Genomic DNA, 14,565 nt, shown 5'->3' with positions numbered 1-14,565 from the left:
TTTTTTTCAATAAAAAATTATATTAAAAAAATATATATACAAACCCTATTACATGTATATACAATATACAGTTTTCAATGACACGGTAACATGCTGAAAAACTTGCTGTTGGGCAGTTTCATCATTTTTAAACACCAGAGTGCATTTAAACAGACTTGGTTTTATATATATCACAATATATATAAACACACATATTTTTTATACACACACACTTTTCTATCACACAACAGTGATGTATGAACTTCCTAAAATGACATTTTCTCTCTCTTACGTATTCACATCCATACATTTAAAACACCACACTTCCCTCAATAACTAGACCTTTCATTTCCCAAATGTGAACACCACCTGACTCAAGGATATGGCTACAGGAGTATTTGCATATCGCTTTTTCAAGGAAGGTAAAGAGCTCTAAGTAAAGAATATAAAAAGGAAGAACAGATCTACATACTGGTCTGCTGAAAATGAGAAGTGCGTGGCTTTATGAAAAGTAGCAAGAACAGAATGGACAGAAACTATGAAGGAAGTGAAGCAACGTGAAGGACCAGGAACACTGGCACATCAGCTCCAAATAGGTGGGGAAGTTCTGTCTGTTTTAGAGGCACAGTGAATACACATTATAGTCCCTATGACTGTAATAAGAAAAAAGGAGGGAGATAAGGATTTATTCATCAGTCATCTCAGTGTGAAGGAACTGGTACTGAAAAAGGAACAGAGATTACTTCCTCTAAACTCCTCTGTATTATTGTATAATAAAGATCATGTATTATGTTTTAACTTAAAAGTCAAGGTATGTTTTTTTGGTGAGGGAAGAACTGACAAGAACACATACTGTGTTTTTTTTTTTTTTTAATCAATCACTTACTATTTTTAAACTACTCTGTAGAATCAAATTGAAAACAAAGATCAGAAATTACTGCTGGGTATTGGAAGTCTGCATACATTTAGATCCACATGGGAAACCGCCAGGAAGAAAGTGAGCATGACTTGGACCTCTCTATTCTAGTATGCCAGGCCATTGCTCTGCCCACTGAGGTATAAACTATAAACTTTCCATTCTATATCCTTTTATGTCCAGAGCTTTCAGAATCATAGTTACTGATTCTTCAGGTAATACTGAGAGCAAGGCAAGTAAGCTGAAAGGGTGTATGATATGCCTTAGGATGATAACAAACTTGCCTTTCTAGAAACAGGCTACCCACAGGCCACTCGCTCTGTCCAGACTTCTTAGTGTAACAGATCCATTATCACAGCACCATGTAGTTGAGGAATTACTTCTAAAACCCAACGGCCTTTAATTCTACTTCGTATTGGAGTTACTACATAGGCAGACACAGGTCTAAAGCTTACTTGTGAGATCTCTCACAGTTGGCAATTACATTCCACATCAAATAAAAAAAGGAAATAGTGTCTATTATTTATAGTGTAGGCACTGAGTAGTTTTCTACAGAGCAGGTCTAGACATATGACTGGAGCTTCCTCAAAGCCAAGAAACCAAGTCATACACTTCTTTTGAAGTGTGTATCTTCTGATATCTAACAGCGTTTCAGTTTCAACTTTTCGAAGTTTTCCAAAAGGAAATGACAAAGGGGAAAATCTGAGCTAAAAGTAGCAAAGTAAAAGTTAATTACCTGCACTGGCTCCAGACACTGCTTTGGAAATGGCACTGCTGGAAATTGCTCTGTTTCGCTTCATTATTTCTTCAAATTCAGCTTCACTCACTGTAGAGGGTGGAGGGCCTGAATCTCGGCTGCAGAGAGATAATACCATGAGAGATTGCCCACATCCTTTACTACTTTCACCATATTCTATAGTACTGTTATTCAATTCTTCTCTAAGCTATTTCTCAGATGTTTTATATGTTCATTTTTCTTCAAAGACAGGATTTATATCATATGAATTGATAATTTTGGCTTGACTCAACAGTACTAATCACTGTAGCATCTGCAGCAGCCCTTTATGGCACCAAGTTTAATCAAGCTGGTTAAAGGAAGTTATGAAAAATATGATTTGGCTGGGTAGTTAAGATGAAAACAGAAAACACTAAATAAAAAACACTGATGGAGCAGGGGAACTAAATTAACCAATAAAGTGCCTGCTAGGCAAGCAATGAGAACCTGAGTTCAAATGCCCAGAACCCATGTAAAAATACCAGGAATGGTGAAGCATGCTTATAATTCCCGGTGCTGGGAAAGTGAAGACAGGTAGATCCCTGGGGCTCACTGGCTAGCCAATTCAATCTACTTGGTGAGCTTAGGCCAGTGAAGCCTTTCTCAAGCAAGGTGGACAACAAAATTGAGGATGACACCAAAGGTTGTCCTTTGGCTTCCACATTCAAGTATACACAGGACACATGCAGCTGCACACACATGCACTTGCATATACAGGCATGCAAAACAAACCTTTGACAGATACTAATCTATGTTCCATGACTCAACATCACAACAAGATTAAAGAGGAAAATAATCAGCACTCAATACTCCTTCATTTAAAATAATGTCTAAAAAACTATCTTTTTTCCTATTCTTTTCGGTTGTTTTTTTAAGATAGGGTTTCGAAAGACAGTAACCCTGGCTGTCCTGGAAGTCACTCTGTAGACCAGGTTGGCCTGCCTCTGTCTCTGGAGTGTGTGTGCCACCACTACGCAGCAAAATACTGTTTACTAATTTGAGTTAGAGGCCAATCTGGTTTACATAGTGAGACCCTGTCAAAACCAAACAAATAAAAAACACTGTCTACTATCCTGGCTCAAATCTGCAGGGAAGTACAGTTTTTACCTGCCATGGTGGTTATAGGGTGTAGAGGCCTTCATGTAAGTATCTGGTGGAGGCCCCACTGTAGCATTTGGTGGGGGGAAGAAGGCTGGATTGAGGTGAAGGGCTGGTGGAATGGCCCCAGGGGGAGGTACAGCCAGATGAGGAGGTAATCGAGGAGGGGGAGGCATGAGATGCTGGTAGTGGATACCAGGAGGAGGAGGAGGGACACCAAAGCTTGAGGAGAGAGGTGGTGGGGGTGGAATTGGGGGTGGGGGCAGACCCATCAGGGGAAGGGCTGAAGGAGGACGGTTAAAGTAGGGCAACACGCTGGGGGGCTTATCCACACGAGCAGATGAGGGTACAAGGTTCTCAGAGGGAGTTGCCCGTCCATCAGCGGAATCACTAGAATCTCTGGAGTGGGCCCGTGGAGGTATTCCTGCAAAGCAAAGCAGAGCTGATGTTACTGCCCAGGCAGGCTTTGGACATAACAACAGGACCAGCTCATCCCTCAACAAGTCATCAGGCACCACACTGAAGAAGATAAAGCAGCTGAGAGAAGAAACAAATCATTTGGTGCCTTTCCATTGGCCCCCCAGTGGAAAGATTAGAAGAATCTTCTTTAAGACAACTCTAAAAAGCAACATGATTCGTAAGTCCTGCATGTCAAAGGATGTTCTCATCTAGGATCCTCATAGTTTTTAGAACACATTCAACCTTTAAACTTGTTTCCTATTTTCAAATACACACATTCCAAACAACCCATGAGAAAATGATGTTGAAGCATTCTCAGTGATGTTCTGCTGGATTCTATCTGCCTTGAAATCCTACATCCCCCAGAGTTCGGAGATTCTTAAGGCTATTATAAGTTGACCTTCTTTATTATGCTATACTCTAGAAACATTCTCTTTGCCAAAGAACTCTGGTCAGAGAACTGAAAAAGCATGGGAAAAGCAGGAGACAGAGCCATTCTCTATCTACATAATTTTCATTGAAGCTAGCTCAGCCTTCTAAAAGTAGACCCCAACAGAATGATAGTATAGCCTTAAGAGTCATGCAGGTAGAAAGAAGCTTAGCAAATATGGAGGGGGAGAATGCTTTTTAAACTAGACCTTACAGTCAAGGCCAAGCCTGAGACAAGCCTATGGTGGAATCAATTACAATGACAACCACCTTGACTTCTTCACTATGAGATACTGCCAATCTGACACAGGCCCTGTCTGTTTTTCATGTTTCAAACATATGACAGTTTGTTCCTTTCTCAAGTTGTTATGAACTGAAGAGGTTTAAAAGCAAGTGCAGTACTCTGTAACATTAACCTCTTAGGTACTGTTCCATACTGGCTTGTATATTTGGTTACAAGTCCTCAGAGAAGCAGTCATTTTTAAGCAGAGGAAGTCCACCAGCTTTAGTCTTTCCAGCAAAGAAAAAACAGCACAAGGAAAAACCAGAAGAGGTAGAAATACTAATCTTAATACAGCTGTAAAGAGATGCATTTTGGGGAAACCACGTGAAGGTCAAATTATACAAAAACTCTGAAACAGAAGGGACTTGAAAATGTAAGTTGTCAAGGAAGCTAAGTGTATGCTTTTAATCCAGGGCAACAAGCTCATCCACCCAGCTGTCAATACAAAGGATAAGGGCGATTGTTTCTATTATATAGAGGCTCTATTTCCACATGAAGGACACACCCAATTAATACAAGAACTACTGTTTTAGAGCTAGGTATAAGCAGTGACAGCAGGTATGTGACGAAATGTTGCTGCCACCACCTTTCCCTAGTAGTGGAAGAAAAGGAGGTTGACTATTTCAGGCAGGGTCTTACAGGGTAAGCTGCACCCTGTAAGATTAGCATAAGTCAAGATTGGTTTTCAGGTTTAGAAGTCTGATTTTAATAATTCACCAGGGAGTAATCACACCCCAGGAGATTGAATAATGCCAACCAAACTCATAAGAAACTGAAACGCAAACCAAAGTAGTAATTTATTAGTTGATAATGACAAACATTTACTGCCAAGCCAACTGGAATACTTGTAGGCTGGTCAGTGCAGTCTCTTTCCAGAAGGAAAGCCTCACTAGTAAACCAAGGTAATATCAGAAGGTGGTTTGGGGAACAGAGTCAGATTAAAGGGAGTAAGATGAACCTAAGGGAGCAAACTAACACAGAATGCTGCATTTCTAAAAAATTATTTTTAAAATTTTATTATGTGTATGGTAATTTGCCTGCATTTATGTCTGTGTACCACACATATGCAGGGTCCACTAAGGTCAGAAGAGGGCACTGGATCCCTTGGAACTAGAGTTAGAGACAGTTGTGGGCTTCAATGTGGGTGCTGGGAATTGAAACTGGGTCTTCTCAGAGAGCAGCTATTCTCTTAACTGCTGAGTTATCGCTCCAGCTCCAAATAATTCTCCCCCACCCCCAACCAGAGACAGTGCTTTCTGTGTAGCCCTGGCTATCCTGGAACTCACTCTGTAGAGCAGGATGGCCTCAAACTCAGAGATTCAAGTGTCTCTACCTACCAACTGCTAGGATTAAAGGTGAGTACCACCACTGCCCGGCTGCATTTTTTAAAAAACTAATGTGATATATTCTTGCCAACCAACTAAGTAGTCAATAACTGTTTCCTTTCTCTAGGACAACAATGGAGAAACAATGCTTAATTTTTACTGCCTAACACTTGTTTTGGTTGAATTTTACAGAGCACTCCACATATACACTCATGATAATACCACAGCCACCTTTGTAAACCTTAACTACACTCAGTGTGTCTGCTTTTTGAAAACTCAAAAGAACCACATCTTATCTAAAAAAGCAAGCCCATTCATGGTTTATTCACTTATGGCAGAAATAGAACTGACAGTTGACAGGAACTTTAATCATTTTTCAGTTCCGATGGAAAAGAGGCCCCGAGCAGAGAACTGACTTGTTCAAAAGGTCACAAGAGTCAAAGGCAGTACCCACTGACAACCTGAACCTGATTCCCAGGATTGTGCTGTTTACACAAATCTCACTCTTAGGTCTACCCACTTATTATGCCAACAAGCCATACCCACCAGGACCCTTCCCCCAAATACTCCACATCAGTCTGAGCCCACGCAACACACCTCCCCCCATCATACAGATGGTCTCCACGTACCCCCTCTTGGGACTCGGACGCACTCACGTTTCCGAGCCTGCGCCTCAAACTGTGATAAGTTCTGCCGGGTGGCCGGCCTCACATCCACTTTTTCTCCATTAAGAACTTTTCCTGGCAAGAGTTCCAGCAATTTATGGACAGAATTTTCAGAGGCTACCACCACCTCAGCATACCTGGGGGAACCAAGTAAAAAGAAAAATACTGAGACACTGGAAAAGGAAAAAAAAATTCTATTTGACAAAGAAAAAGGCACCTTGCTAAATTAAATATATATATATATATATACACACACACACACACACACACAAAATCAACAATAAGAAGGGGCCACCCTATATGCTTCCTGTTTTTTCTTATTTTTTGGAATTTAAAATCAACATTCTTCCCTTCAGCAGATGGATATTCAACTTCAGCCTACCTAGGTTCTCAATCTATGGCAATTTGTCAAAAACCAAGGCAGTAAACTAGGCTGGGGTGGAAAGGGGTTGGAATCCAAGTTCAAATATATCACAAAGCTGTTACTCTAATAGTCACAAACTAAAGGAGGTTCCCCAAACCCAGACCTCACCCTTTAGACTGGCCATTTGCACGGTTCTCTGCAAATTTCAATTCCACCACATCATAGACTCCTATAGAGCGAATAACCTGGATCAGCTGTTGGTCTGTAGTCCACTGGGGCCGGCAAGATGGAAAAGGGAGAAACGTCAATAGCTACAAGCCTGATACCCACCCACCCAGATTTCCCAAGTCCTGTTCCCAAATCTATGACTCTAGCCATAACCATGACCACCCACAGGAAACCCTAAAGTCCAGCAATATTTCAATCAGTGCAGGCTTTTGTCCTGAACTCTAAGCCCATCTAATCCCACAACCCCTATGTTTGGGAATTAAGATTGACATTCATTTTAATTTTGACTGACATATGGGCTGGTTGATCATCAGATCAGATCAAACAGATTGTTAGCAACTTTAATTATAGATGTAACAGTCTAGAATTGACCAGCCAGGAACTTTCTCATTAGTATATATACATTTCCTGATTTGGCATCCCCACCACCAGCCCAAAAACATGTCACACAGTTAACTTTTACAGAATCGTTAACACATATCCCAAGTACACTAGAGCTACCAAGGTCTTTAATCCCCATCACCCACCATTATCACAGGACCATCTAATGACCACCAAGAGTTCAAGGTGTTCACTCTGAAATCTCGTCCCATAGATGACCCTGCTAGACATAAAGCCCCAGGGTCAGGGGCAGTAATAAGATGGCAGAAAAGGCAACTACCCACTTAATCAATGCTTTCTTCGGCACCAGTACGTCCTCAGGATAGTTCTCTTTCAGAGATCAATCCAACCTGATCCCAGGAAAAAGAAATCCAACCCCATCAGAGCACAAAACAGTGCAACAGTGGTTTCTGAAAATGCCATCACCTCCCAGTGCTCTCCCTCCAGCCCACCCATAAGACTTCTGGTTATCCTTGCTTACCCAGGAGAAGCTGCCTACATAGACAGCTGCTCGTCTACTCCGCAGGCCACTATATGTATACAGGATTGCAGGGGTCTTGTTGTTTGGTTTGGGAGTTGGCTCCTGGCGAACAGGAGGGGGTGGTTCAGTGCTACTGCTTCTGTCATCTGAAGGCTGTGAGGTAGCCGTCAACACATCATCATACAGGTCAATCTGATCTGTATTGTTGAACTCCGAGTCCTAAAAGAGGAGGGGCTGACAATGGAGTCTTCGAACTTTTCAGTTTCCTTCTGCTTCATTCTAGTTGACTTAGAAGCTGTAAATGCTTTGTAAAGCAACGCACAAGATCTCCCTGTCCCATTCTAGAAAACGGTAACAAAGAATTCCTGATGTGAAACTCTTCATTGCTTATGAGTTTCTAAGACTATTTGTAGTGTGCAAGTTTCTGACCTTAACCTCCTGTGAGGATCACAAGGCAAATGGTGAATAAGCAAACAAACCACTAATGAACAATTACAACATGTGCTACTATCATCAATTGATGTCACACTCAAAGACCACATCTAGGATATATTAATAAAAATGTATTTCAGTAACAGATTCTATACTATTATTGCATGTATAAGAGTACATTTATTTAGAAATATAAAGTAAGGGGAAAGAATGTTAAAGTGAGTAGGCAACAAAATGCAAGACAAAACACTGAGTTACCCTTTGGTTTATACAACTGATCTAGGGAAACTTTCAAGCTCCTAGAATACAATCTCAGCTTCCTAATAACCTTCTAAGAAACAGGGAGTAGAGGATTGGGGATATAGCTCAGTTGTAATAGAGTGCTTGCCTTGTACACAGAAGGTCCACAGTATTTATTCATCATATATCAGGTACAGTAATTTTCCCTTATAGCTTGAGGAACAAAAAGGACATGTGCCTGTAATCTTAGCATTTGGGAGGCAGGGGCAGATCAGCAGTTCACAGCAGGCTTCATACAGAGTTTGAAACCAGCACAGGCTGCACCAGATCAACTTAAAAAGGGGGAGGACAGGCCAGTGAGATGACTCAGTGGATGAGTTCAATTATCAGGACCCACATGGTGGAAGAAAAGTTTTGTCCTCTGACCTCAACATACTTGTCATATACAAATGTAAAAATATAAGTAAATCACCAAAATCTCCTCCTCCTAAAAGGACTCGATGACTCTATCTTGTTCAATGCTCTAATCCTCAGAAACCACTACACTTAACTCTCCATATCTGTTAGTTTTCCATCCAGACAAAGCCAGCTAAATATCAGCTGAAAACATCCTTTAAAACCTTTTTTAAGACAGGCAGAAGAGATAGCTCAGTGGTTAAGAACACTGGCCACTCTTCCAAAGGATCAGGGTTTGATTCCCAGCATCTACTGGCAGCTCACAACTCCAGATGCAGGGGATGAGGTGCCTTTCCCTGGCCTCTGAAGGCAATGCATGTACATGGTGTATAAACACACACACAGGCACACACATTAAAATATGTATTTTTTTTACTTTTTTTAAAAAAAAAATCAATCTATCTATCTATCTATCTATCTATCTATCTATCTATCTATCTATCTATCTAGTGTACAATGTTCTGTCTGTGTATATGCCTACAGGCCAGAAGAGGGCACCAGATCTCATTACAGATGGTTGTGAGCCACCATGTGGTTGCTGGGAATTGAACTCAGGACCTTTGGAAGAGCAGGCAATGCTCTTAACCGCTGAGCCATCCCTCCAGCCCCCCAAAATATGTATTTTTTTGTATATGCATAAAAGTATAAGAAAAAATTCAAAACCACAACGTAGAACTCTTGCTGAGCAAAAGACAAGACTTGTCTTAGCCAAGGTGAAATAATCATTCTCATAATCTGAAGATTTTTTTTATTTTTTTTATTTTATTTTATTTTTTTGGTTTTTCGAGACAGGGTTTCTCTGTAGCTTTGGTGCCGGTCCTGGAACTAGCTCTTGTAGACCAGGCTGGCCTCGAACTCACAGAGATCCGCCTGCCTCTGCCTCCCGAGTGCTGGGATTAAAGGTGTGCGCCACCGCCGCCCTGCTCTGAAGATTTTTTGTTTAAAGCATAGGGAAGGAATGTATAAAGATTTTCTATGCAAAAATACCTCCTCCAAGTGGTTCTGAGCATGCTAGGCAAGATCTCTACCACTGAACTGTATCTTTTTTCTTTAAAGTTTGAGATAAGGTCTGGCTAAGTTATTAAGACTGGTCTTGAACTTGTGATCCCTTTTTGCCTCAACCTCCTCAGTAGCCAGGTTTACAAGCTATACCATCATACCCATAATCGTTTTAGTTTTTTATATTTAAGATTTAAGCACCTGAATATTTTGTTAAAGAGAAAGATTCTGCGACCAATCCCTGAAAGATATTAAGAACTAGACTTTATACCTCCCACCAAGGCTTTTTAAAAGTGAAAGAGATTTTCAAATGAAATGTAAAGACAATAAAGAAATAACAATATTTTATATATTCAATGCCAGAAAACTAGGATTCCTTTTATGCAGATCTGGGATTCAGAGATGTACCTAAAAGTTGTAAGACAAATGCCATCACTGAAAACTGGCTAGATTAAAAAAAAAAAGTCAGTGAGTCAATAACATTTCAACTTATAGAGCAAACACATCAGAGGGAATCTTTTCATACTGTTAGCTTAAAGGCAATCAATGGACTCTTTCAAAATCTCTAAAAGAACAAAACAGGCTCAATCCTATAGGACCTTGTTTCTGTAGATTACCACTTCAGAAAGAAAATCAAATGAATCTGAATGTTCCAAGTTTCAATGGTCTACCTGGGCCATGAAACCACAGTTAAAAAAAGCTAGTGGTAGCTGGACATGGTGGCACATGCCTTCAATCCTAGCATTCAGAAGGCAGAGCCAGGTTGATCTCTTGAGTTGGAGGCCAGCCTGGTCTACAGTGAGTTCCAGGACAGCCTGGGCTAACGAAAACCCTGTCTTGAAAAAACAAAACAAAAACCCACCTATCCTATAAAAGAAATACATCCACATTTTATAGGTGGTAATGCTAAAAATATTTATTCTAAGTTTAAACTGGAAATATGCAATCAACACTGAATAAATATCTCAGCAACAATTTTGTGTTCAAGGACACACACACACACAAAGCCACAGTTATCTCATGAAATGTCCTATTAGGAGTTTGAGTTTGCCCTCTAATACACTCAATGTTCCTACTTTCTATCTCTTTCTTGGTATCTGACCCAATGAAGTAACTAACTTAAATACATTTTTCTCAGTGCAACCATTTTGACTCTTGGTTACTTTTTTTTCCATTAGAAGACCACATCAATTTTGGGCCTCACGCTTACATCTCCACAGTTCTCATCTTATACCTCTCCCCCATCACTGTTGCCCCCTTATTCTGCATTGTTACTATCACTGTTATTTTACAACTTTTGTTGTTGTTGGGAGAAGGGGAGAATTCTAACAGTTTCACATTGTAGCCAAGCTGGCCTCAATGTGTAGCAATACTGCCCTAGTCTTTGGAGCACTCAGCTTATGAATGTGTATCACCACATCCAGCTAATATCACTTTTACTTTTAGCCACTAGGAATGACACCAATTTTCCAGCACAGGGATTCCCACTCCCCCAACAACTCAATACCTCTGGCAGTGCTAAGGAAACAGAAGTAGTAGTTCAAATCCTTCCTGATGTAGAACCAAGCATACTATAAAGCCCATCCATCTCAGCATGAGAAGGAACAGACAACTTAGAGTGGCAGTCACCTTTTTAGTTTTCCCCTGTCCAGGAGAGTTGTGTGAATCCCAGGGCTCCCAATGCAACATCAATAAAGTATCTCTGCAAAAGGTTTGTGCAGTACATGCTGCCAGAGATCAGAAGCAAATACAGGGTTCCATGTAATAAATGTGCTAATTTCCTTTTAGGAGCAAAGTGCTCTTGAGGGAGCTGTATGCAGGGCTAGCTTGGGGCAAATCAATAACTGTCCTAAGACATTCAACAACTCAGTTTATACTGACTGCCTTCTATCCAAGCCAACTTGTAACAACTCCACCCAGACTTTTTAACTATTTAGCAGCTTCCAGCTTACACTAAAACCAGCTTTGCCAAAAATTAACTTATGGGGATGAGGTAACCCTTCTCTACTTCTAGAACATAAAACATTCAAAATCTATACTTGTCTCAATTTTCCCAGTATCAGATACTGCCTGTTTGGTACAACTAAGACTCCACATACTAATTAGTCCATATACTAATTTTGGTTTTAGGTCAATAAGTCCTTTAAAAAAAAAAAGCTAATTAAGGAACAAATTACTGAGGTTAATAATGTCTACCCTGACAAAGTAATGACCACCGGACAAGAACTATGTCTTATTTATGACACCCCCAAGTCATACTATACTGTTTAACCAATTATTAATTTTTTTTTTTTAAATCAAGCATGGCTCGTGGTCAAGGATTCTATTCTCCAGAGAGAATGAGTTGCAGTATCAGTCAACAATACAGATTCAGAATTTGGGGGCACCATCTTTTTTTTTTTTTTTTTTTAATATTTATTTATTATGTATACACTATTCTGTCTGTCTGCAGGCCAGAAGAGGGCACCAGACCTCATTACAGATGGTTGTGAGCCACCATGTGGTTGCTGGGAATTGAACTCAGGACCTTTGGAAGAGCAGGCAAACCACTGAGCCATCTCTCCAGCCCCCGGGGCACCATCTTTTAAGAGAGTTGTTAATTAATGACAAAGGCGTAAATTTCAAATGGTGAAAATCTAATTCAAACAAATGCATAGAACTCAGGAAGGCAAGACTGGAGAGGGCTCAGTAGTTAAAAGCACTTTCTGCTTGTCCAGAGAAGCCGAGTTCGGTCACTAAAACCCACACCAGGTGGCTCACAACCACCTTAACACCAGTTCCAAGGGGACCCCACATTGCTGGGCTCCTTGGGCACCTGAATTCACTTGCACATACCACCCCCCACTACTGAAAATAAAATAACGGAGCACAAGAGCCTCTTTGTTGCTCCTATCAAAGTCAAGGTCCAAGCCAGGCAAGCTACTTCTCTAGCCCAATCTTCCCAGGTCCTTTCGTGTACCCACTGGAATACACCAATGGGTCAGAACCAGTTTGCTTAAGGATAACAGTTCTGAAGAACCCAGGTAAGATAATTAAAGTTTTAAATAGAAAGTATCAGTTGAGCTTTGCCTTCAAGATCACAGAACTCAACCACATACATTACTATTTCAAGAAACATTTGTATAAATTCCCTGGTATTGTAATAATCGCAAAGACACAACTGCCCACAGACTTCTCAAGACACAGTCCAGCTATTTAAAAAGAAGTGAAGAGGGAACCCCATCTTTAAAGTACATTTTATACCATGTCTCTCGAAGTTATCTCTTGTACTGTCTGCACCATTAGGAGGGGACTAGCAGGGGGAGGGGCTAACATTCTGGAGCCCCAAGCTGAGAGAACAGCAAAGTAACAAGTATCAAAATTATCCACACAATACTGCAACAAATGTAATTTTGAGTTTTAATTATGGTTAGTCATTCAGCTTTGGAATGACTTGGGGAAACAAATTCCACAGGCTGATTCATCATTCTATTACACTTGGCTTTTTATTTGCTCTTAAAGCAACCCTTTAAAATTGAAGCTTGGAGGTTCAAATTAACATAAAGAAATGGTCAGTCGTCTTCAAAGCCTCCGCTAGGGGGAAACGCTTCAATAGTAAAGAGAATCATTTTGAGCTGATACAGAAATCACTGCCAGTAGACTGATGAAGGAAACCCCAAAGCAGCTGCTGATTCCTCTTACCTGGTTGAACTCTTCATCAGCGTATATATCAATCAAGTCCACTCCTTCTGACATGGCTCCGGAAATACGCTCTCGAGCCCGGAGAACGGACAAAGTAAGAAAGATGCCACTACGGTATTCAGAAAAGGGTAAAAAATTTTAAGGCACGAGGGTCCCAGGCTGGGAGGAGGGCAGTGGTCGCCAACCTCTCGTCCCTGGAGAGGCAGCATCCCTGCAGCCAGAGCCCGGCCCCACCCGCTCCGCTCCGCCTCCAGCCTCGCGCCGCCCCCAGCCCTCCCAGGCCGCCCGGGCTCGCGGGGCTCGCTGCCCATCACCCGCGGGCCCGACCCGAGTTGCGCCGACTCGGCGCCCGTAGCTGCCTGTGGCGCCACCGCCAAATAGAGGCCTCGACTCTCGAGAGGGGCCCCGGGCCGTGCTGTGACGAACCATGGCGGCGAAGGCCGCAAGCTCAACCCGCCGCACCTGCTAGGCCTTGGGGGCGGCCGAAGCCGGAGTCCCCCAGCGGGCCCGGAAACTACCGCCGCCTCCACTCCAACCGGGCCCGGTCCTCGCCCTCGGCTGGGCCTACCCGGCTCCCTCCCACAGCTCCAGGATCTCAGCCCCTCCCTCAGAGACCCGCGCTTCCCTCCACCCGCCGCCTTCCGCCGCCACCTCAACCGACCCCCTCCCCGCCGCGGCGCCAGCCCCGGCCCTCCTTCCGGCCCCCGGCCGCGCGCCCCCGTTACCGGGAATATGGCGGCGGCCGCGGAGAGTCCCGACTAGGCCCGAAGCGCGCGAACCGCTCTCCGCCCCAGGTCCCGCCCCCCCCGCCGGCGGCGTCACACGCACCGCTACTTCCGCCATACGCTGGGACGCGTCTTCCGGCTCGAGGGCCACCTCCACTGGTGAAATCCGCAGACTGCCCGCCGGGAGTTCCCGGAAGCTGTAGGGAGTTTCCGGTGCTGTAGGGAGACATGGCGGTGGTCACCTTGATCCCGACGCTGGCGCGGGTGAGATAGCCGAAGATTTAGGGTTCGGGGCGGGCAACAGCTAGGACTGTTTTGTCCTCCTCTGTGTCGTGGAGACTGTAGGAAGAGTTCAACTACCCCACAACCCCTCAAGGGAAAGATTCCCCCCCAGGGCGAGGCGCAAACAGGCGCTGGACATGCTGGTCATTTTCCAGTCTTTGCTGAGCGCACGGTGTGCTCGAGCATAACACTTGGTAATATGTGGTTAAGTTGTCAGTCATCGAGAAAACTCAGATCTTACCTAAGTTCCCAGGCACAGTTACCGAACCGCCTCCAAAAGCCCATTTCTAGCCCCTATTCTTAAACTCTTTAGTGTTTTCTTTCCCTTTTTAGCCAGTCTTAATGTGTTGCTCAGGCTGGCCTCAAA

At 42.8% G+C, this 14,565-nt stretch overlaps 2 protein-coding genes across 8 annotated transcripts in view; one reads left to right on the top strand and one right to left on the bottom strand.

The window, feature by feature from the left end:
• The window catches only part of Cpsf7 (cleavage and polyadenylation specific factor 7), a 24,308-nt gene extending 10,162 nt beyond the window's left edge, over positions 1-14,146 (bottom strand). For 2 of the 7 annotated variants that reach the window (XM_050136614.1, XM_050136613.1), the window contains exons 1-7: positions 13,917-14,146; positions 13,192-13,300; positions 7,384-7,602; positions 6,462-6,565; positions 5,894-6,066; positions 2,778-3,192; positions 1,632-1,750 (exon numbers count right to left, since the gene is read on the bottom strand). In XM_050136614.1, coding sequence (XP_049992571.1) covers positions 1,632-1,750; positions 2,778-3,192; positions 5,894-6,066; positions 6,462-6,565; positions 7,384-7,602; positions 13,192-13,300; positions 13,917-14,146 — 1,369 coding nt within the window. The other 5 variants (XM_050136615.1, XM_050136616.1, XM_050136620.1 and 2 more) reach the window with 5 other exon arrangements.
• Positions 14,044-14,565, top strand: part of Sdhaf2 (succinate dehydrogenase complex assembly factor 2) — a 19,995-nt gene continuing 19,473 nt past the window's right edge. The window contains exon 1 of the mRNA XM_050136621.1: positions 14,044-14,180. Within this exon, the coding sequence (XP_049992578.1) occupies positions 14,145-14,180 (36 nt within the window). The 5' untranslated portion in view covers positions 14,044-14,144. The remainder of the gene's footprint in view (positions 14,181-14,565) is intronic.

Source organism: Alexandromys fortis, unplaced genomic scaffold (genome assembly GCF_014885135.2).
Source record: "Alexandromys fortis isolate MF-2015 unplaced genomic scaffold, M_Fortis_MF-2015_v1.1 scaffold_3, whole genome shotgun sequence".
NCBI lineage: Eukaryota > Metazoa > Chordata > Mammalia > Rodentia > Cricetidae > Alexandromys > Alexandromys fortis.
Note: the sequence above shows the minus strand (reverse complement) of the source record. Positions and strands in the feature narration are given on the sequence as shown.